The 24,543-nt window shown below is 45.6% G+C and overlaps 1 protein-coding gene across 1 annotated transcript in view; it reads left to right on the forward strand.

Annotated features, from left to right (window-relative positions):
- Positions 1–24,543, forward strand: part of GNAI1 (G protein subunit alpha i1) — a 69,193-nt gene that overhangs the window by 28,932 nt on the left and 15,718 nt on the right. The window contains exons 4-5 of the mRNA XM_077836129.1: positions 10,394–10,551; positions 19,412–19,540. Of these exons, the coding sequence (XP_077692255.1) occupies positions 10,394–10,551; positions 19,412–19,540 (287 nt within the window). The remainder of the gene's footprint in view (positions 1–10,393; positions 10,552–19,411; positions 19,541–24,543) is intronic.

Here is a 24,543-nt window from a genome sequence, read left to right on the forward strand (position 1 = left end):
CCTGGCTCCGTGGGCAGGGTGCTGTGATTAACTTCTACTCCTGGGGGAATTCTGCACAGAATTTTTTTTTCCCAAACGAAAACCATTCTGCCCCAGTAATCCTGCAGTTCTGCCTTTTGCCCAACAGAGGCCTCCGTGGCACCAGAACAGCAGGCTGTGTTCATGTTGCTGGCTGTTCTGGCACCACAGCGTCCTCTGGTGGGTGAAAGGTGTAACTGCAGCAATTCTTGAGAAGAATGTATTTCCTGCAGAGGGAAAAAAAACTATGCTCCAGACATGAATTTTGCAGTGGCGGAGAATTCCCCCAGGTGTAAATATTGAACTGCCAGCTTTTGAGTTGTGGAGACTCTCTATTGTGATGACATTCAAAAGTAATTACTATATTAATATCGGTAACAAGAAGGCGATGAAGAGATAAATTTGTGACTCATCAGGAGGAGATGATTAAGTTTTGTGACATTTTTTTCTTTGTGTAATGCATAAATTTACAGTCAGGTCACTTGTTTCCTGTCTGTAGGAACAGGACAAACCCAATGCTGTTTGTTTTGTAAAAAATTACAAAAAAGTACAGAGTTCTGGGTGAATATATACAATTTCACTATATAATTATATATATGGAAATTAAGTTGATACTATTGCTCTGAATTCTTGCTGCAGTGTAAATTTACATTTTGGTATTTTGACTCTCTGAGAAAATAGGTCATTTAAGTAGTTCTGTGGACTTGACTTCTCACTAATTGGCGTGCTTGATGGAGGACAAAACCTTCAGCATATATAGCTCTGTAGTATCAACATTCACTTTGTTTAAACCCTTCAGAAAGCAGAGAAGGACTGTGTGTGTTTTTATTTTTGTATATAGATATATAATTTCCTGAAAATGACTTGACTTTGGTCCAGCTAAATTGGTCAGTGTAGTCATGGTATGGAAAATAAGAAATCGGGGGAAGTGTGTTTTGAGGCTTTTTCTTTCTGCTTTATTGACTTTTTTCAGACCTTTCTTCTTAAGTGTATGAAGGAAAATTCAGAAAATTTAGAAGTGGAGTAGAATCCTAATGGTCTCTGGGGGAAAGCAGCTTCATTCACAGACATTCTTCCCTATGGGTCTGAAAGGTATTTTAAAGAAACTTATTTTAAATGGAACTTGGGCATGTGTCCTATGCAGTCACTTCTGGGACTAGACCAAGGGCTAGTCATTAACTGGAATAAGCCCTTTGAAGTGATTATAGTAGAACTGTGTTAATTTGACTCAATGTGTGAGCAGCTGACGATCAGGTGATCTTGCCTTAAAATTCTTCAGTTTGGAGACTGGCATATATTTAAATATCTATTCGATTTTATTGATCATCCGTGGAGGACAAAGTGATACTAGACTGGATAGAACACTTTTTAAGAGAGGGGCTGTAACCTGGCAAATGGCCTTTTCATTTAAGTTAAAAGGTTTTAGACTGGCTCCAAGATACGAGATTCGTTGTAACCAGTTCAATAAGGATGGCTGAAATACTTCTTGCACGCCATCTTATTCAGGAAATCTGAGATAGAAATGGCACGTTCTTCTTCAAGTGCTTGCTCAGGTCCATTCCACGTTAGGTACGTGAGTGCTGCGTGCACTGTCACCGGAGATTTTTTCCCTCGGTGGTGCCCGCCAGGCCGGCTCTAGAATCCTTTGGTGCCATGCACTCATGCACTGATATAAGGGGCTCAGTTGGCCCCGCACCCTCTCAGTTCCCTCTTACCTCCCGTGACAGTCACTGGAACAGCTTCTCTTGCATTCAGGGTTGGGGTTTTTTCATGTTATTCTCTAGTTATCTTCATTTTAATTTCTAATAGTAGTGTAAATAGTATTATTGTATAGATAGTTAGACTCCCCTCTCTTAGTTTAAAGAGGCTTCTTTTGTCTCTGGGGCCTGGCATGCCCTGGTCTCTGGGCTTCAAACCTTGCACGTCCTGTGACAAGCCTATGAGCGACCCACACTCTAGGTGCTATGCCAATGAGCGACCCACACTCTAGCTGTCTGAAGTGTCTGGGAGAAGCTCACTGACGAGTGTTGTCAAATCTGCTGCAACTTCAAGCCTTGTACAAAAAAGAATAGGGAGGCTAAACTATCCTAATGGAAGCCACGCTTAGACTGGCGTTGGAGGCAAGCCAGTCTGACTCAGCACCGAGCACCTCGGCTTCAGTGCAAAGCGCTCCTCTGGCACTGCATGTTTCTTGGCACCATTCCCCCTCTCTGGTACCAAGAAAGAGGCAGAAGAAACAATGGTCCAAGAGGGGACGCTCCCTGGTACAAAGAAAAGACAAACAAGGAGTGTGCAGCGGAGCGCGACCTGTGTCATGTCTCTTCTTCACCCCTGTTTTACCATAGCGTTGACTCTGCCCTGCTTGCAGGTGCTGTTGAGCCTGGTACGGGACCATTCACCAACACCGGAGGGACATTGTGGCACCAGCGGGATTTCAATGTCTTCCACCCTGGAGGTCTTTGCAGCGGCCAGGGACCTGATGACACTCCCGGTTCTGTTGAGCCCAATGGGACAATTGTTGGCTCTGGCGAGTGTGTCGAGAAGAAGGGAGCATGTTGCTCTGAACTCGTACCCAGTGCTGGGTTCTTCAGTACCGACCAGAGGAAAACTGGCCTTTCTGTCATTGGCGAAGACTTCTCCGCGCCAGCACCGATCCCCAGACCCTTGGCACCGGTCAACAGAAAAGAAGGGTACCGCTCCCACATGGTCTCAAGAGGACTCTTCCTCAGAGTTGAGGTGAAGCCTTGCACTCAACCAAGGAGCTGCCACCAATACTAGTCCTACGTTCCACCAAATCTCGGTGCGCTCCCTCCTTCCCCAGTCCTCAGCACCTGGCCCAAAGGACAATGGATAATGCAAGTCTAGTGAAAAGAAAAGGAGTACTTGTGGCACCTTAGAGACTAACCAATTTATTTGAGCATAAGCTTTCGTGAGCTACAGCTCACTTCATCGGATGCATACTGTGGAAAGTGTAGAAGTTTTTTTTACAGGTTTGTGGGGGGGGGGGGTGAGAAAACCTGGATTTGTGCTGGAAATGGCCCAACTTGATTATCATACACATTGTGAGGAGAGTGATCACTTTAGATAAGCTATTACCAGCAGGAGAGTGGGGTAGGGGGAAGTATTTTTTTCATGCTTTGTGTGTATAAAAAGATCTTCTACACTTTCCATAGTATGCATCCGATGAAGTGAGCTGTAGCTCACGAAAGCTTATGCTCAAATAAATTGGTTAGTCTCTAAGGTGCCACAAGTACTCCTTTTCTTTTTGCGAATACAGACTAACACGGCTGTTACTCTGAAGCAAGTCTAGTGGCCATTCTAGAATCCCTGCAGTTTTCTCCTGGTATCGGGGCCTCTGCCCAGCCATTCCTACTTGCTGGTGTCTGAGAGGAGGGCTCCTCCACTGCACCATCCAGCACCCAAGTTGGAATCCAGTACCAAGCCCAGGACCAACACGCAGGACTTAGGCCTGGATGATGTGGTTGGGGTTGAAGAAGAGGAGGAAGACCCCACACACACACCTGTACAGGCCTCTTCCTCCTCCCCAGACAAAGCTGTCTGAGGACCAAGTGGCTTGATGCCACAGGATGACTTTGGACCTCACCAGGAGCTTCTAAAAAGGCTTCTAACCTGGGGCTAGAGATGGAGGTTCTTAGAGTCCTCACATAGCCTCATTGATATTTTGGCCACGGCAGTCCCATCAAAGGTGGCTCTACCCCTCAATGAGGCTGTTATGGGTCCAGTCAGGTCCCTGTGGCAGACCCCTATCCTCTCTCTCTCTCCCCCACCTCAATTTGGGCAGAGAAAAGGTACTATGTGCCCAATGAGAGGGACAGACAAGAACAGTTAGGTGCAAATCCCAAGCAAAAGGACTTAAAGAAGCTAGTGTTGTTTCATAAGAAGATTTATTTGATGGGTGGGTTACAGCTTTGCATTTCCAACCAACAAACCTTTGCTTGGGAAGTACAATTACAGTATTTGGGACTCTATGGCAAATTTTGAAGGCTTGATGCCACATGACTGCAGGCAAGAGTTTTCCACGCTGACGGAGGAATGGAAGACCATAGTCAGAGCCTTCCTCCAAGCAGCCCTAGACACAGCTGATGCAGTGGCCAGAACAATGGCTTCGGCTGTTCTCATGAGAAGGTGCTCCTGGCTCCAATCCTCAGGGCTACCACCTGAGGCCACTAGTCAGTCCAGGATATTCCCTTTGAAGGTACAGAATAGATCAACTCAAAGCTCCATGGTCTGAATGACTCCAGGACTACCCTCAGATCTCTGGATCTCTACTCTTTGGAACCTTCAAGGAAGCATTTCAAGCCTCAGGCGCAGGCCCGCTTCTCAGCTCTGCTGCCTTACCAGGACCTGTTTAAAAAATGGAGCAGGGGTTACAAGCACAGGCAACTGCCCCCCTCCATCTCAGCTTCGCTACCAGGGTCACACAGGTACTGCGAGGCCCCAAACAGAACTTCACAAAATGCTTGGCGGTGGTAGCTGCTTTCCTCAGAAGGCGAGGCGTTCAAGTCTGTCTGTACCTAGAACAACTGGGTGATCAGTGGCCAATCCAGAGGCTCAAGTGAAAAACTGCACCTGGTCCAAGCCACCTTCCATGCTCTGGGTCAGTTGATAAATGAGCAAAAGTTGACTCTCGTTCCTGTCCAGCAAATAGCGTGTATCAGGGCAGTGCTTGACTTGACCTGGGCCAGAGCCTTCCTCCCAGGGGCTTGATTCCAGACAACGTCAGCTCTGATATCCAAGGTCAATGCCCACCCCACCATGACAGCCTCAGACTTTTGAGCCACATGGCTGTGTGCACTTACAAGTTTGGCTGGCCTCTGTGTATTCACTGAACCACACCCTTTGGACTCGGTGATTACAGTTCCTGCCCCAGTCCTTGCCTCCCTCGACTGGTAGAAGGATTCCCCGATTAGTGGTCATGAGCATGTTCCCTTTGTCACTACCAGTCTTTAGTATCCCTAATTTTGGATGCATCTTATCTAGGTTGGGGGGCTCGTCTCGAGCACCTCAGAACTCAGCCTGTGGTCCCAGGAAGAGCTTTCCCTGCATATAAATGTCAGAGAGCTCAGAGCAGTCTGCTTAACTTGCCAAGTGTTCCTTCCCCAGATCATGGGCAAAGTTGTACAAGTGCTTATGGACAACACAGCAGCCATGTTTTACATCAATAGACCAGGACGAGTGTGTTCCTCTACCCTGTGCCAGGAGGCCATCTGCATGTGGGACTTCTGTGTGAAACGCTGCATCCACCTTGAAGTTTCCCATCTTCTGGGAGCCTGGAACGCTGTGGTAGATCACCTCAGCAGGTCTTTCTCTTCTTCTCACCGTAAGTGGTCCCTTCACCCAGAGGTGATCAGATCCATCTTCTGGAGATGGGGATCTCCCCAGATAGACCTGTTTGCAACCAGGTTGAAAAGGAAATGTCAGCAGTTCTGCTTGCTATGCAGTCACAGCCCAGGCTCTTGCTGGCGCCTTCCTACTTCCACAGACAGAGCTCCTATTCTATGCATTACCTCCTGTTCCTGTGATACACAAGGTCCTTCTGAAAGTCAAGTGAGAAAAGACAAGGGTTATCCTTGTAGCCCCTGCATGGCCGCGACAATGCTGGTTCAGCACACTGCTGGACCTGTCAATAGTATTACTGCTTCTGCCCCGCCCAGACCTGATCTCACAAAATCATGTCTGTTTACTCTACCTGAACCTCAGGGTCCTCCACCTGACCATCAGGGAAGCTCCATGGTTGAACAAGTCTGCCAGGTCTTGCTAGGTAGTAGGAAACCGTGTACTAGAGCAAGTTACCTAGCCACATGAAAGAGTTTCTTGGTGTGGTCTTCCCTATGATGTCTCTCTCCGACTCCGTCACCCCTCCAGTCTGTGCTGGAATACCTGCTTCACCTGAAACAAAGGGTCTGGCCTTTTCATCAATTAATCTGCAATTTGTGGCAATCAGCCTTCCACCCTGTGGTGGACAGTAAGTCGGTCTTGTCTCATGAATTATCCATCCACTTCCTCAAGGGATTAGAGAGACTTTACCCTCAAATTTTCAAAATGATTCCACTGTGGGACTTAAACCTGTTCTTGTCAAGACTCATGGGCCCTCCCTTTGAGCCGCTGGCATCATGCTGTCTGTCATATCTTTCCTGGAAGGTCACCTTCCTGGTAGCAATTACCTCGGCCAGGAGGGTCTCAGCAATTATGGCTCTTATATCAGAACCCCCATATCTGATGTTCTTTAAGGACAAGGTACAACTGAACCCCCACCTAGTGTTCCTTCCAAAGGTGGTCTCGCAGTTTCATAGTAACCAGGCTATTTTCCTGACTGTTTTCTTTCTCAAGCCATGCAGGAATTCAGAGGAGCAGTGTCTCCACTCCCTGGATGTTAGATGCGCCCTGGCCGTCTATATTTAGAAGACCAAGCCGATCCGTAAATTTACAGAGCTCTTTGTCGCAGTTGCAGACAAGATGAAAGGCCTCCCGGTTTCAGCCCAGATAATTTCATCCTAGATCACCTCCTGCATTCGTATGTGTTACAAGCAGGCAGGTGTTGCACCTCCTGCCATCTTGACTGCTCATTCAACGAGAGCTCAGGCTTTATCAATGGCATTTCTGGCTCAGGTCCTGATGCAAGACATCTGCAGAGCTGCAATCTGGTTGTCAGTACATACCCTCTCACCCCACTGCACCATCACCCAGCAGGCCAGAGATGATGCCAAGTTCGGAAGAATACTGTTGCAATCTGCATGTCTATGAACTCCAAACCCACTTCCTTGGGTACCGCTTGTAAGTCACCTAAAGTGGAATGGACATGACCAAGTTCTTGAAGAAGATAAAATAGTTATTAACGTTTCTGTAACTATTGTTCTCCAAAATGTGTGGTTCATGTCCATTCCACGACCCGCCCTCCTACCCCTCTGTCAGAGTTAGTCAGCAAGAAGGAACTGAGAGGGTTAGGGGCCAGCCAGACTCTTTATACCAGCACGTGAGCGCACGGTATCTGTCAGGCTGGCTCTAGCGCCCTTTGGTACGACTGAGGGAAAAATTTCCTGTGATGGTGCACGCACACCTAATGTGGAATGGACATGAGCAACACATCACAAAGAACAGTATTTATGGAAAAGTTAGTAACCACTTTTTTTTCCTGAAGGGAAGCCCCTCTATTTCAGACTGTTTAAGGATGGGAGGGAAGATACCCCACATTACCTAACTTCATAAAAAGAAGAGTTGATCCTAATGTCCCATAATAAAGCCACACTTGGTGTGTCTACTGTTCTCTAAAGGGAAACGTGGCACTGAAGGATAAGTCATGGTAAGTCATAAAACAAAAAGTAGATTTGTTGATGGAATTGGAGGTGGGATGAAGAGATGCATGTGATTGCTACCTTCATAAATAGTTCCGTGCTCCATAAATTGTTCCCTGCATCATGCAGCCCCTGCCTACGTTTCTAACCTGGTTTCAGAGTAACAGCCGTGTTAGTCTGTATTCGCAAAAAGAAAAGGAGTACTTGTGGCACCTTAGAGATTAACCAGTTTATTTGAGCATGAGCTCACGAAAGCTCATGCTCAAATAAATTGGTTAGCCTCTAAGGCGCCACAAGTACTCCTTTTCTTGTTTCTAACCTGGTCACCTTTTGAATCCAAGGTCTCCTATCCCTTTCTATTCCATCAAAGATACCAGTCTAATTGAGACCTACTTTCCATCTTCTGTTGCAGAAGCAGTCTCTTTGTCTCTTGCCATGCTCCCCTTTGCTTATAGTACCTTTCTCAGTTCTGTTGTCAAGGCTCCACTGTTTTATTCAGATCATTCCAGAGAAATCACCTCTGCCACTCTTAAAAAAATGTGCTTATACTTCAAAACAAAACAAATATTTCAACTACTCAGATGTATATATTCATAAAGAAGAGAATATCTGTGTATTTAACAAATGTCCTTTCTTGCTTCTCCCTTTTCTTGGTGTCTGTTACTATTTCAGTTGTTTATGTAATCCACTGTTGAAATTGTCTGCTCCTTGGGGCAGGGTTTTTTCATCTTGGTATTTACTGGTAAATGTAGAACAGCTGTGGTCAAATTCTGCCCTCAGTTACACCTGTCAGTCTAATTGTCCTTTGGTGAAAGTTTCGCTCTTGTAAATGAAGGCAAAATTTGAACTGCAACCTGTTTCCTGGAGAACTGGGACCCATATTTGAGTTTCTGGCAAACAAGCAAGCCTTGCCTGTGAGAGAATCAGAGCAAAAAGACAAGGACATACAATTCTTGTGATGTTGGGACATGCCATTCCTGTACTGTCATTTCAAACAGATCTGAAAATTAAGATGTAAGGAGGGGTTTTGTTTTTTTTCTTGCGATTAAACTTTTGTGCATTGAAGGTCAGAGCCGTATAAGTGTAAGATAAGAAATTTTTAACCGGTGATACTATGATATGACTTATGAATTCCACGGTGTTCTAATATGATAAAGTAATGGTTAACCCCCTCAAAACAAGAACTGCTCTTCATTATCACCATATCTAGAAATGGAAGGAGAAATAAAATTTCTTTATCAATAAAATTTAGTGTCTTCATGCAAATATTTGGTTTACTACCAGTGTGTCAATATATAAAAACTTAAATTAACAATAGGCTTTTATTTTCTACAGTCGGATGGACAGACTCAGACTTGTGCTACTGCACTAAAAATAGATGTGTAGCTGTTGCAGCTTGGGCTTTGAAGCCTAGGCACGGGGGTGGGGTTTAGAGCCCAAGCTCCAGCCTAAGTTGCAACTTCAAAGTGCTGTCTACACTGCTATTTTTAGTGTGGAAGTGTAACCTGTGGGTGGGCTAGAGTTCACTTCATTGCCCTTTACCAGTGCCTTAAAAAAACCGAGCTCCCATAGAAAAGCAGCAAGAGACTCAGAATTCAGTCTCTAAAGATTTTCAGCAAGGATTGCACGGGGTCAACCTCCACACATTCAAGTCTCAAAAAGAACAAAAGGAATGAACTTAATTAAGTACCAATTTTATAAAATCTTATGATAAAGAAACATAGTTAAAATTTATATTTATAGCATAACATGGCTACTTTATAATCCACATACATTATCTTCACAGTTTATTCATAAGCATAAATAAAGAAAACAAATTAAATCTAAACAGGTCAGTCCCCACAGAAACCCAGTTAAAAGAAACTGAGCTCCCAAATGCTTAGGTTTAGTTTATTTGAGTCTCTATTAGTCTTTGATCACGAAATTTATATAGTCTGCTGAGTTAAAAGCAACATCTTCCCACCACTTGCTTGTAGAAATCTTTAGTTGGAATCCATGAAGACTCTTCCTCCTGCTCTGCTGAAATCAACTCAGTTAACTAGTTAGCTACACAATTAATCAACCACTTAGTTCAGTATATAGAATTAAAAAAAAAAAAAAAAAAACTGCGGCAAAATGCTTTAGAATTAGGGAAAACAGTCTGCTTTCTGCTCCAGGAGCTCAGCTTCTCCCAAACCATACAGTGCGCATGGCCTTTTGCAAAATAGCTGCCCTGACTACTTGCCCTTATGAAGTCTGAGTTCAGCAACAGGGAACCTATTTAGCATTCCCAAAACTGCCACACCCTATTCCAGAAACTTCTGAGTGTGGAGATCTGACTGCATCTGCCCAGACCAGATATAAAAAATGGTTCAGCATCTGACATACCGTCTTAGGTTGTCCTACAACACAGCCTCTAACAAGACCAGGATGTCCTGGACACTAGGTAACAGGATTGTTTACCTTTACACTAAGAAAGTTGGCAAGGCACCAAAGTCTGCATGTAGTATGTGTCCAGGAAGACTTTGTGGTGTTCGTGCTATGCACCCTAAAGTCCTTATGAGGTTGTCAAAAACAAAGAAGCATGTTAGTAGAGCCTATGGCAGTTCCACGTGTGCTACATGTGTCCGTGAGAGAATCAAATGAGCTTTCCTTATTGAGGAGCAGAATATTGTGCTTTGTGTCTTCAACACCTCCACAACAGAGTCAGAAATCTAAGTGAATCTCTTTGTATTGTCTGCCTAATAAATGAAAATTCAACTTTACAAAACAAATAAATAAATAAAAAGGACCCAGACACAACTTATTCCTACCCCACCCCCATAGACCTCTTTAAAGAGATCTCCCTATTAGGCACGAGGGTTACCGTAGCATGAGTTCCGTGAGACATAGTCTGCCAGCCTGGGTCAGGAGGTCACTGTGATGGGCGGTGTAGACATACTCATTTCCTTACTCCACTAATTCATACATTTGCTGTGGACTGGGCTGTTGCTTTTACGTCCTTCTGTTGACTTAAAGGAATGGTATGGATTTCTGCTCTAGTTTTTTCCCTTTAAAATTTTCTGTTTCCCTGTTTCTTACAGGATGATGCCCGACAACTCTTTGTACTAGCTGGAGCAGCAGAGGAAGGATTTATGACCACGGAACTAGCAGGAGTTATCAAGAGATTGTGGAAAGATAGTGGAGTTCAAGCCTGTTTCAATAGATCCAGAGAATACCAGCTTAATGACTCTGCAGCATAGTAAGTGTAGAACTGTAACCAAGCCTGTCCCTCTCCTGTAAAATGGTAAAGATTGTAAGATGAAATTCTTTGAGGCAGTCTGATACTATGCTGATGGGAGTCTTAGAAGTACCTAGATAGAGTTGCCCTTTTCTGGGATCAGACAGCTGCAGCAGTCCTGAAGTAGAAGTCTGAACTCGAAGAAAAGGAATTGGGTGGGGAACCCAAATGTTGTGCTGGAATTAACAGGTCAAATCTGTGAGCAGTGCCCAGAGCAGTTAATGGGAGAAATAAAAACTAACAGGTACTCTCAATTGCTTTATTTGGCCAGTTGTTATATTTCTGCCCATATATTGGGGGGTGGGGTTGAGGGAGGAGTTGTGGTCTCAAAGCTACTTGTTCTGTACATTGAAACCTTCCATGACCGTTGGCCCTGAATCAGCATTGTCGATTGAATTTTGCTTCTGTTCCATTACATTAATATTGTGGTAGCACCCAAAAATACCAATCAGGATTTGTCTTTGTTGTGCTAGGCACTGTACAGATGCATAGATAGAGATAATTCTTGCCCTAATGAGTTTAAAACTAATTAAGACTAGATGCAGCAACAGAGGATAAACAGATGGAAAATAGGGTAGAAGGAGGATAATAGTAATAAGATCATGTAATTATAGGCTTGTGATGTGTAAATCATGATTCTGAATCATCTGAACGTATTCTAAGTTTAATAAATCTTCTGTTCCTGATTGATCTTCAAATATGCTGCTACTAGTTTTTTTGCAGTACAAAGGAAAGGGATCGGCGCAGAGTGGCTTTAGCATATCTAAAGCATGAATTACCAACACTGAGCAGTACACAAGTGTCATAAAAATAAAGGGAAGGGTAACCACCTTTCTGTATACAGTGCTATAAAATCCCTCCTGGCCAGAGGCAGAACCCTTTCACCTGTAAAGGGTTAAGAAGCTAAGATAACCTTGCTGGCACCTGACCAAAATGACCAATGAGGAGACAAGATACTTTCAAAGCTGGAGTCGGGGGGGGGAACAAAGGGTCGGTCGGTCTGTCTGTCTGTGATGCTTTTGCCGGGAACAGATCAGGAATGCAGCCTTAGAAACTTCTGTTAAGTTAGTAAGTAATCTAGCTAGAAATGTGTTAGATTTCCTTTTGTTTAATGGCTGGTAAAATACGCTGTGCTGAATGGAATGTATATTCCTGTTTTTGTGTCTCTTTGTAACTTAGGGTTTTGCCTAGAGGGATTCTCTATGTTTTGACTCTGATTACCCTGTAAGGTATTTACCATCCTGATTTTACAGAGGTGATTCTTTTATCTTTTCTTTAATTAAAAATTCTTCTTTTCAGAACCTGATTGATTTTTCATTGTTCTTAAGATCCAAGGATTTGGGTCTGTGTTCACCTGTACAAATTGGTGAGGATTTTTATCAAGCCTTCCCCAGGAAAGGGGGTGTAGGGCTTGGGGGTTTATTTTGCGGGAAGACGTCTCCAAGTGGGCTCTTTCCCTGTTCTTTGTTTAACACGCTTGGTGGTGGCAATATACGTTTCAAGGACAAGGCAAAGTTTATACCTTGGGGAAGTTTTTAACCTAAGCTGGTAAAAATAAGCTTAGGAGGTCTTTTATGCAGGTCCCCACATCTGTACCCTAGAGTTCAGAGTGGGGAAGGAACCTTGACAACAGGCTAAATGATTGGTTTAAATTTAAAAAATATAACAAAATGACCGATTCAAATCCATATATAATGAACTAAAACATGATGCCGTTAGTGCATTGAGATACTATAGATCAGTATTTCTCAAACTTTTTGATACCAGGGACTGGCTTGCTGCCTTCCTAAACTGTGTCAGGGAGATCTTGGGGACCGGCATTGGTCTACGGATCAGTTGTTGAAAAACACTGCTGTACATATCTCCAGCCTGCTTTTATCTGCTCTGAACCTGGAGGACAGCTTGAACTTTCTAGAGTCTTCAAGTCATCGAGAATAGGGACAAACAGGATGAACTTAAGGTAGCAAATAAGTCTGAAGAAAGCACATCCATGACAAAAAGAACTGGAAAGTCACTTTTGTGGGTCATTTTCTTACTTTTAATAAGATCCCTCAAAGTCTCTATGCCTTCAGTATTTTAGGTAACTAGCTTTATTGGGGAAGTAGTCATTCCTTTTCGAGTGATGGTCCCTATTATATTCCACATGTGCCCTAAGCCAAAGCTTTTCAGAGTGGTTTTGCTCAGTGGTCCGCGTATGTGCCCTTGTATTGCCTTGTGGTTTCGCCTGACTGATAAAAGGCTGCACCACTTGCCGGATCTGCCGGTCCCAGCGCCAGATTTGCATACCCCTCCTGCTTTTGTCGGTGGCGTCCCAGATGCTTTTACTGGTTCTGGTCCCATCAATGGACCAGATGCTATTGACTCTGGGGAAACTCGGAAGCACTCTCAGTCCTCAAGAACTGTTCACCCTGGAGGGAGCGAGGTCACCACGTGTTTTGATGCACTCACCTCTGTAGAGGGCTCCATCTCATGCGTTACATCTACCACCTGCTAGCCGTACCCCTCTAACACATCCTGTTCTATTGACACTGGCATTCATGCAAGACTATGACTCCTGAATCTGACAATCTGGATGTTCAGCATGGTCTGCTGCTTCCATTCAGGAAACAGAACTACCAGAGGGTTCCAACAGCTCCATGGCAGTTTACCCCTTTGCCTTACCCAAGAAGCTGGTATCTGTCTCCTTGGGCACAAGTATAACAGCAGCAGGATCAACCGGGTTGGCCATATTGGAGCTCATGGCCCCATTATATGCCTCCAGAATAGTCTCATTTGGCTCAGGAGAACTCCCCTGTTTCACCGTCCCACCTTGTCCGGCAGAGGTTCAGAAATGAGGTTAGACGAGGCACCGATCAGGCCGGCTCCAACGGTACTGGCGGATCGGAAGAGATTCCTTTCGTCATCTCCAGGCGCAGCTGTGTCATCAACACCTTCCTCTCCACCAGATGACTATCGTCAGTTTCAAGAACTGCTATGGAGATAGCCATTGTCTTTGAGATCAACTGGAAGAGGTATGGGACTGTCAGCACTGGTTACTAGACATTCTGCACAGATTGGTACTGGTAAGGGTGGTCTTACCAATCGATGCTGTTCTTCAACCAGCACACACTGTGTGGCACATCCTGGACACTTGTGCACCAACCCCAAAGGGAGCTGCAAAAAGGTACTACACCTCTTCTCCCCCACCCCCAACCAGAACTTTTATTTTCACACCCTCCACGTAACTTCTTGGTAATACAGGCTGTATTGGAGCAGACCAAACAACAATACCCACACTCCATCACGGCAGACAGGGAGGGTAAGAGACCTGACCTCATGGGTCGAACGGTCTTCTCCTCAACTATACTGCAGTTCCAGATCTCTAACTACTTGGCACTGATGGCCAAGAATGGCTTTATAAACTATGACTGGATGGAGGAATTTGCAGATAGGTTACCTCATCAGGATTGTACTTGATTCCAAGCAATTGTACAGGAAGACAAGTTTGTCACCAAGTCCATACTTCAGGCTGCAGTTGGTTCAGCGGACTCGTCCTTGCATGTATTGGTGACTGGAATTGTCATGAGGAAGGAATCCTGGTTACAATCCTTAGGTTTCCCTAGAGAGGTGCTAAACACTATTGGGGACCTTTCCTTCAATGAATCACACCTCTTCTATCAGAAAACTGATGATTCCTTACACTGACTAAAAGACTCTAGGGCAGTGGTGGGCAATGTGTGGCCTGGTGGGACGGGCCACCGCTTCTTGCAGCTCCCATTGTCTCGGAGTGGTGAACTGCAGCCACTGTGAGCTGTGGGGGGCCGTGCCTGCGGACAATCAATGTCAGCAAAATGTCTCGCGGCCCGCAATCAGATTATACTGATGGGCCGTATGCAGTCCACGGGCCGCAGGTGGCCCACCACTGCTCTAGAGTCACCTTATGATCCTTGGGCATATATACACTGGAACCAAAGAGAAAATTTTATCGCCCACCATCAGCGCAATAATATAGAACTCCACACTTCTGCCACCAGTGGACATACGAACTGCTCATCAGAACTGCCCTAAGGTACTCCAAGCATGTCTGCCTGTTCCAGTAATGCAGACCTCTGCACAACACACTGTCATCACAAAAGTGGTCTTTTAGTGCACCTGGAGAGCCATCAGTCACTCTGCACACCAGTGCTCTTACCCTCCACCCCTTTCGAGGGTCATCTCAAACTCTTTCTACCAGCTTGAGAGTTATATAACAATGGGCAAGTGGGTCTTGGACATCATTCGACATGACTACAGCACAGAGTTTATGATGAGGCCTCCTCCACATCCCCCTCCCGCCCCAGAGATCCCTTTCATGACAGTATTCTTACCCTACAGATGGACTTCCTCCTGCAGAGAGGAGCAGGAGAGCCAGTCTCGGCAGCCTTTTGTGGCACAGGGTTCTATTCCAACTATTTCCTGGTAACTAAGAAGATAGCGGGATGGAGACCAATCTTTGATCTCCGACCCTTCAACCATTCGATTTGCAAGTCGAAATTCCATATGGTCACACTTGTGGCCATCATTCCCTCACTGGAAAAAGGCATGTGGCTCTCAACATACATATGACCTACAGAAGGTTCCTAAGGTTCAAAGTGGGGCATCGACACTTCCAATACAGGGTCCCATGCAGATTTGCTGCTGCCCCACAAGTTTTTACAAAGGTTTTCTCTGTTGTAGCTTCTCACCTATGATGTCAGGGAATCCTTGTCTTCCCCAACCTCGATAACTGTCTTTTGGCAGTGTGGTCCAAAGAGGAAGCTCAAGCATTGATGTCCCAGCTTCTTCTACTTCTCTCCTCCCTAAGAGAGAGCATCAACGTCGAAAAATCAACTTTGTGCCACCCTTAGTCCCTGGAATTCGTAGGATCTCACATTGATGTGATGTCTGCACGAGCTTATATACCACAGGACAGATTCCAGAGCCTACTGAACCAAATAGTCCTGATAACCTTCAACGGCCTGGTCTCTGCCAAGACCTGCCTTTCCATTCTAGGGCACATGGCGGTGTGCACATACATCACACCCTTCACCCGCCTGCATCTTCACTGTCTACAGCTATGGCTGCAAAGAATCTATTCTCCTATGCACCAATCTATGCACACCCTATTTAATGTTCCACCCAATGTCATCTCTTCTCTTCGGTGGTGGACAGACTCGCTACAAGTCTGCTCCGGGATGCCTTCCTCCCATCCTTGCCAACTGTGATATTCATAATGGGCGCGTTGCTCACAGGCTGGGGTAGAGTGTCTCAACCTTTCCAGACTACTGTATCCTTTTCAGGAGTCTGATTTGTCTTATGTACCCCAGGTTTCACCTCACTTAAAAACTACTTGCTTGCAAAGTCAGACATAAAAATACAAGTGTGGCAGCACACTGTTACTGAAAAATTGCTTACTTTCTCATTTTTACCATATAATTATAAAATAAATCTACTGGAATATAAATATTGTACTTACATTTCAGTGTTTTGTATATAGAGCAGTATAAACAAGTCATTGTATGAAATTTTAGTTTGTACTGACTTCGCTAGTGCTTTCTATGTAGCCTGTTGTAAAAATAGGCAAATACCTAGAGGAGTTGATGTACCCCCTGTAAGACCTCTGCATACCCCCAGAGGTACTTGTATCCCTGGTTGAGAACTGCTGGGCTGGGGCACTTACATTGGAGATCACAAGGCACCTGGATCCATGCGAGAGTCCAGAATGCACATAAACATACTCAAACTTTGAGCAGTACACAAAGCATGTCACGTGTTCTTACCAGTTATCTGTTATTGCCACATCCTCGTCATGTCAGACAACACCACAACAGTATACTACATAAACAAAGTGGCACAAGGTCCCCAGCGCTGTGTATGAAGGCAATTCCTCTGGGAATGGTGCATTGCACATCATATCCTTTTGTCAGCAGCCTACCTGCCTGGTACCCAGAATGCGATCATAGATTCTCTCAGCAAGACCTTTGCAACCGACCACAAATGGGAGTTGCACAAAACGATAATCACAGACAACCTTGGTCGCTGGGGCACACAAATCAGAGATCTTTTTGCATAACACACCAACACCAAGTGCACCCAGTATTCCTCTAGGAAAGGACCCTGTGTTCGCTCACTGAGCAACGCTCCGGTCGTCGACTGATCAGACCGGACAAACTATGACCCCTCCCTCCCCCGCGTCCTCCATAAACTCCAGCAGGACAGCCATTCTGATCTCTCCATTCTGGTGTCGTCAGTTCTGGTTCCTTCTTTTTCTCCACATGTCGAAACAACCTCCACTCCAACTCCAGACATTTCCTGAACTGCTGGCAACACAATGGCAGACTCAGGCATCCAGATCCACGGAAGCTACACTTGACAGCATAGATTTTGAATGGACACCTCCATTAGCACAAGAATGCTCATTGGCAGTGCAAGACCTCTTCTCCAATAGCCAGAAGGACTCCACAAGGCAATCCTGCTAGGCCAAATGGACATGCTTCACCTCCAGGGCCCAACAGCAAGATCTTACCCCCAAAGCTGTGGACATCCCTATGCTTTGACTATTTCCTCTACCTGAAAACCTCAGGACTCGATCTCAGCTCTGTCAGAGTGCATGCAGTCACCATTAGTGCTTTCCACCCTCCAGTAGAAGGGTATTTGATTTTTACCCACCCCTAGACCGTGCGATTCTGGAAGGGCCTTTTATGTAAATATCTGCCAATTCAGCCTATCACTCCCTGATTGGACCTCAACCTAGTCTTTACCTCTTTAATGAACTCTCCTTTGAACCGCTGGCCTCCTGCCCTCGCTCTCTTTCTCTCTCCTCTCCACAAAGGTCATGTTCCTTGTTGGCATTACCTCAGCGAGGAGGGTTGGTGAACTGGGAGCCGTGCTGGCAAACCCTGCTTTCACCACATTAGATAAGGACAAGGTCTCACTGTGACTGCTTCCCAAGTTTCTGCCAAAAGTGGTTTCCCAATTCCATCTCAACCAAGCCATACTCCGCCTACCCCCTTTCCAAAACCACATGCCTCTAATGAGCAACAGTGACTTCATTCCCTCCATGTGTGTAGGGCCCTGGCCTTTTACCTACAAAGGATGAAGCCATTCCCATTTGTCTACATAGCTGAGAGAATTAAAGGATGACATGCCATTTCCACCCAGAAAATGTCTGTGGGTCTCAGGGTGCATTAACTGTTGCTATCAATTGTCAGGGAACTCCCCACCAGATGGCATACAAGCCCATTCCACGAGAGCACAGGCATCAACCACAGCCATGCTGTATGATAGATCCCTTGCAGGTATATGTAGCAGCCACGTGGAGTTCAGTACACACCTTTTCCTCTCACTATGCTCTAGTATGTGCATTTGGTGCCAGATGCCTCATTCGGTGCAGTAGTCCTCTGTTCTATGGTTCCACCATCTTCCTTGCACCCTCTTGTCAATCACCCTCAGTGGAACACAATCGGGCGAAACCACAAGGCAATACAAAGGTGCCTGTGCGGACCACCAAGCAATATTACTTTGAAAAGCTCTGGCGCATGTACATAACCCTCAGTGGAATACATATAGGGAGCACACATCTCGAAGAACCTCCAGTTACGGGTAAGTAACTTCCTCTTCTCTTTCCTGCAATTTCATAATGACAGCACAGTTTACTTAACACCCCTAATTATATCCCTGAAGTTGATAATTTCTGATCACATAGGCAGCCGTTCCTTTTTTCTGTTCCTTTTCAAAGTGAATGTGAATAAAAATCCCATATGTACTATATTAAAAGCACTGAATTGATGGCATGCATCTCAAGAATTTCACAAAGTAAAACACAAGGCTTTATTTTCAAGACTATCTGACTAGAAAGAGAGTTACTGTGGTACAGTGCGCCAAACCAGCCACCTAGTCAATAAACAGAATCACAGAGCATTAAGTCACATGAACATCTGTTGATTCAGTATTTTGGCTGGAACATTCTTCATACATTTATTAATTCCCATTAAGGGACAGCATATTAAAATATTTTAATTCTGTAGACAGGTGTAAAGATAATGAAATGTATTATCTGTTTACATGTTTTCCTACTTTATAATTGCTTGCACCAATTGGAAGAAAACCACATATGCGTTCTGAGACTTAGAAGGAAGAATTATTTAAGATGGAATGAATTGCTTAAATTTTCTTCTTTCTAGAATAATATTTTCCAGTATGCATTTTTTTAACTAGCAAAGGCTTGCCAAACTTTTTTAAAATTCTATTTTTAAACTTGTAAATTCATAGATTCATAGATATTAAGGTCAGAAGGGACCATCATGATCATCTAGTCTGACCTCCTGCACAACGCAGGCCACAGAATCTCACCCACCTACTCCTGCGATAAACCTTTCACCTATGTCTGAGCTATTGAAGTCCGCAAACCATGGTTTAAAGACTTCAAGGAGCAGAGAATCCTCCAGCAAGTGACCCGTGCCCCATGCTACAGAGGAAGGCGAAAAACCTCCAGGGCCTCTTCCAATCTGCCCTGGAGGAAAATTCCTTCCAAACCCCAAATATGGCGATCAGCTAAACCCTGAGCATATGGGCAAGATTCACCAGCCAGATATCCAGGAAAGAAGTAAATAACCTGTAAGACTTAAATGTAGTGTGCAGGTTCTCTGTTTTACTCCAAAGAATACTGTCCGTGCGTATGTCTATGATGAAAGCTAAACTGAGTGTGCTGAATAGTTGTGAGGATTTTTAGATATGTTAAAGATATTTTATCTGTTATAAAAGTTATCTGTGCAAATCTCTTATCTTTTTTAAAATAATTAAAAGCGGTTTATTTTATCTTTAGTTACTTGAATGATCTGGACAGGATAGCACAAACCAGTTACATCCCGACTCAACAGGATGTTCTCAGGACTAGAGTGAAAACTACAGGAATAGTGGAAACTCATTTTACTTTCAAAGATCTTCATTTTAAGTGAGTATTCAAGCTGTACACATAACCCTGTGATATGTTTTATTCAAAGTTTTAAATATTCGTTAACAACTGTGACTTACTTTGATCACAACTTATTTCTTGGCATTTGGAACTATTTTCAGAGAAGATGGGGTGTCCACGCGGAGGGAAGGGCTTGGGGGAATGACTTTCATAGTGAGAGACCAAGTACAATGAAATAACACAAACTACTTGGAGGCATATTTAGCATTGAAAATGTAGCACCAGAAAAGCCTATTTAATTCCCATGTAAACTTACATGTTTACATGAATAATGTGCATATATAAACTTGTTTCAAATAATCCTTTTTGTGTAATGTTGAAGAACTAGTGATTGAAAAATCAGCTTTTCTTCTACTTGAAAATCAGTTGAAGAGCTGACGGACTATGAACATTCACTATTTGTGAAGTGAAACCACCAAAATATCTTTTATAGTACATCTAAATGCTGATTTCTATCCCAGTTTGCAACATGATGCTTTGTTTACTGACTAATTTTGCAAATCTATTTTTTTTCTTCATGAATTAAAAATGAGACTTTGTAAAGAGAGTTCAGGAAACTTCTAAGGAGCAGACGTTTCTGCATCGTCTTATTAAGAGATGTTATCTCTCTGTGCATTAGGTGTTTTGCAACTAAACATTTTGGAATCTCTTCTACTTCTCTCAGCAAGCAAATGCATGAAAAGGATACCGGGGAAGAGTTACATGTACTGTCTGTGTAGTATGTAAATCAACATGGGTTTATGGAAAATAGATCTTTATTTTTCGATGCGATTATAAGTTTGGTTGATGAAAGGAATAGTGTTGATGTAATATGCTTAGGCTTTGTGAAGTGTTTAATTTGGTACCGCGCTATATTTTGATTTAAAAACTAGAGCAATGTCAAATTAACATGGCACACATTAAATGGATTTAAAATGGGCTAACTGATAGGTCTCAAACTGTAGTTGTAAATGGGGAATTGCCTCGAGTGGGTCTCTCTAATGGGGTCCTACAGGAATCGGTTCTTGTTCCTACACTATTTACCATTTTTATCAATGACCTGGAAGAAAACATAAACTCATAACTGATGAAGCTTGCAGATGACACAAAAATAGGAGGAGTGTTAAATAATGAAGAAGACATGTCACTCAGAGCAATTGGAATCATTTGGTAAACTGGGCATAAGCAAACAATATGCATTTTAATGTGGTTGAATGTAAACACAGAATAAAGGCCTCAATTACAGGATGGAGGACTCTTTCCTGGAAAGCAGAGACTCTCTGAAAAAGATTTGTTGCTGGTGATGGACAATCAGCTGAACATGAGCTCCCAGTGTGATGCTGTGGCCAAAAGATCTTGGTGGAGGCGGTGTGCCGACCCTCATTGGAGCCGAGCTAGTCGACTCAGCACTGAGTATTTCGGTGTTGGTGTGGAGTGCTTCTCCCACTGTGGGAGTCTCTCGACACCATTTCCCATCGCCGATGCTGAAGAAAAAACATAAGCAGGTGGCTGAGAGGGGGTGTTCCCCGACTCTGAAGAAAGCCAACCACGGGGAGCACAGTGGAGTGTGACTTGAGTCTGGCCAGTCCTCTCTGTTGAGTCCAGTCCCGGATCAACCTTCTGCACCAGAGGGACATTGTGGCACCAGCAGGGTCGTGTTGCTGTCAACCCCGGAGGCATTTGTTGCAGCCAGGGACTTGTTGGTACTTTCGGTACCACTGTCGCTGGCAGTACAAGAATTGGTGACGTTGGTGCCAGTGAGCAGAAGGCAGCAAGTTGCCCCAAGCTCCCGTTTGGTACCATCAAGAGGGAAACCGTCCCTGCTGGTATCAGCGCAGGTCTCCTCGCCTCAGCACCGTTCCCAGGCACCAAATAGTACTGCCCCTCCGTGGGCCCTGAAGGAAGGCTAGTCATTTGACTCAGAGTGGAATTGTATTCCCAGCCAAGGAACTGTTCCCAGTACCACCCCAGTCAGCTTATCAGGTTGTGGATCCAGATGTAGGGCTACCCCGAAGTCCTTGGCGCAGTGGGCACTGGCCTATGCAGATGCAATGGCCATTTTCGAACCCAGGGGATTTTCCCCTGATTCCAGGCGCTCATGCTCGGTGGTCTGAGAGAGAAAGCATTTCCATCCCATCGAGCAACACCCAATCTGGACTCTGATATCAAGTTTAGTACCGATCCTCAGAACCTAGACCCTCAGGATTGGATCGGTGCAGAAGGAGAAGAGGAGGACCACCTGCCAGTGCAGGCGTCCTCATCGTCCTCCCTGGATGAGGTAGTGTCGGGTGAGCGTGTCACCTCCCCACGATGACTTCAAAGCTCACCAGGAGCTGTTGAAAAGAGTGGCCTTGGATCTTGCACTGAAAGTGCAGATAGCTAGAGGTCCTCCCACAACCTGGCTGATATTTTGAGCGCAGCAGCCCCATCGAAGGAGGCTCTTTCTCTCAGTGAGGCCATCAGAGACGGTTTTAAAGCCCCGTGGCAAACCCCATCCTCCCTGCCTCCCACCTCAGAGCTGAAAAGAAGTATTTTGTTCCCACTCCAGGGTATGATTATTTGTACTCCCATTCCTCTCTCAGGCCTCTGGTGGTCTCGGCGGCCAACGAGAGAGAGAGACAAGGGCAACAAGCAACAACCCCCAAAGTGAAAGACTCAGAGACTAGACCTTTTCAGGACAAAGGTGTTTATTCTATAGGGTCTGCAGCTCCGCAGTTCCAACCAGCAGGTGTTGCTGGGGAGGTGTGACTTTAACGTCTGGGACTCGATGTTAAAATTCAAGGACTCAATTCCCCAGGAGTCCAGGCAGGAGTTCTCTGCTCTGGTAGAAGAGTGTAAGTCTGTCGCAAGGACTTCCCTGCAGGTTGCCCTGGACGCAAAAGACTTGGCGACTAGATCTGTGGCTTCTGCGGTGGTCATGCGCAAATGTTCTTGGCTCCACTCTTCAGGAGTGCCAGTGGAGGTCCAGCAGTCCATTCAGGACCTTCTGTTCGAAGGCACTTGGCACTTCTCAGAGCAAACAAATGCAAAGCTCCATGGTCTGAAAGACTCCACAGCCACCCTCAAGTCCCTGGGTCTTTGAGGAAACACTTCAGGCCCCAGCACTCCACCTGTTTCTTAGTTCCGTCACTCCAGAAACATCACTCCGTCACTGCAAAAGAAATGAAACGGATTTTAGATGTAGGCAGCTGCCCCCATCTGCCTCATTATCCCTACGGGGGCTGCCCAGGTCGGGGCCAGCCAAACAGATCTTTCGATGGGATTCCTTGGGCATTATACCAATTCCCATGTCATTAGATCATGTCCCTCTTTAGTTTTTGGGCCACTTGCCCCTCATTAACATGGCATGGTCTCTTATCACCACAGACCACTTTGTGATGAACTCTGTGGAAAGGGGTTATATGCTTCTGTTTATTTCCACCCCCCTCCCCCATGCTTTCCTTCTCATGAGCAACTTCTGGCTCAGGAGATGCAAGCCTTTCTCTGAGTGGAAGCCAGGGAGGAGGTTCTTCGTGACTTAAGAGGGAGGGTTAGGGCAGCCCAATTTGACAGCGAGTACTTCCTCGGTTGGGAGTGCCCTGACCTCTTTAAGAGGACTCAGCATGGTATGGGTTCCCTGTCACCTTCTACTACCTGGTACTGACATACCTCTCTGGCTAGTAAGAAGGCAGCACCAGCTGTGCAGTACTGCTCCCCATCACTGGTGCCTAAAAAGAAGCTGAATAAGTCGGACTGGGGGCGCTCTCAACAAAGCCTTAAGGCCATGGAGCGACTGAGACCGGTGCTGGGGCACTCTCTACAGAACAATCGGTACCAATGACTCTGGCCCCAGAGAGGGGTCTTCAAGTGAGGTGGTGAGGAGCCTTCTTGCCCTCCCAGCACTGCCATCTCCCCCTAGTCAGGCACTACCAGGAACAGTCCTAGCACTGCAGGACCCAGTGCCTCAGAGACAAGTGCTAGTACTGGGCAAGCCAGCAATGATGGCGCGACACCCTGCCATCACGTCCCTCCTCGCAGGGCTCGACTGCTCACATTGCAGCACCGCTACCTGGCACTGATGGGCACCGCGCTGCCATAGTCACCCAGGAGTGGGTCCTCTAGCTCCAAGTCAGAGGCTGAATTGTACGCCTCCTGAGGGAGCACACATTGAGTCGACTATGGGCATTCCACAGCCATGGCACAAGGGCTCATCCCATCAGCATGGCCACCGACCCAATGGCAAATGCCACTCCTGTGGCTGATGTGGACCCCTTGGACGGTTCAACCATTCCAAGGTTCTCACTCAGTGCCCCCAAAAGTGAGAGCTCCCCTGCTATTCCCTTCAGAAAGGGGTTCGGTTCTGGGTGCCGAGGTGGCTGAAGCACAGTATACCCTGTGGGGGACTCACCAACAACAGAGGACATGCAAGACCTGGTGTCAGTCCAAGCCTCATTGTCGTCTTCCCTGGATAAGGCAGTGGCAGGGATGACCATAGCACCCATTCAAGATGATTATAAGGCTCACCAAGAGCTTTTGCATCATGTGGCCCAGAACCTGGACATACAGGTAGAGATCGCAGAGTCAGCTCCTGCCCTGGTGGACATATTAGCACTGTTGTGACCGGCAAGAGTGGCCCTGCCCTCAAATGAAGCCATCTTGCAATCTATGAGGGCTCTGTGGCAACCCCCCGCAGCCCTCCAGCTCACAGCAAAGTATGTGGAAAGAAAGTACTTTGTAATCCTCCAAGGGGTGAGTATCTATACACTCATCCCCCTCCAGGATCTCTAGTCGTTGCTGCTGCGAACGAATGGGAGAGACCAGGGCAGCAAGGCCCATCGCTGAAAGCGAGAGGCCAGGAAACTGGATTTATTGGGCAGGAAGTTATACTCGACAGGGGGCCATGGAGCGACTGAGACCTGTGCTGGGCCACTCTCCAAACATCTACAGAACAATCGGTACCAGTGACTCTGGCCCCAGAGAGGGGTCTTCAAGTCTGGTGCTCATGGAGTACCAGCCTAGGGTGA

Source organism: Eretmochelys imbricata, chromosome 1 (genome assembly GCF_965152235.1).
Source record: "Eretmochelys imbricata isolate rEreImb1 chromosome 1, rEreImb1.hap1, whole genome shotgun sequence".
Classification (NCBI taxonomy): Eukaryota; Metazoa; Chordata; order Testudines; family Cheloniidae; genus Eretmochelys; species Eretmochelys imbricata.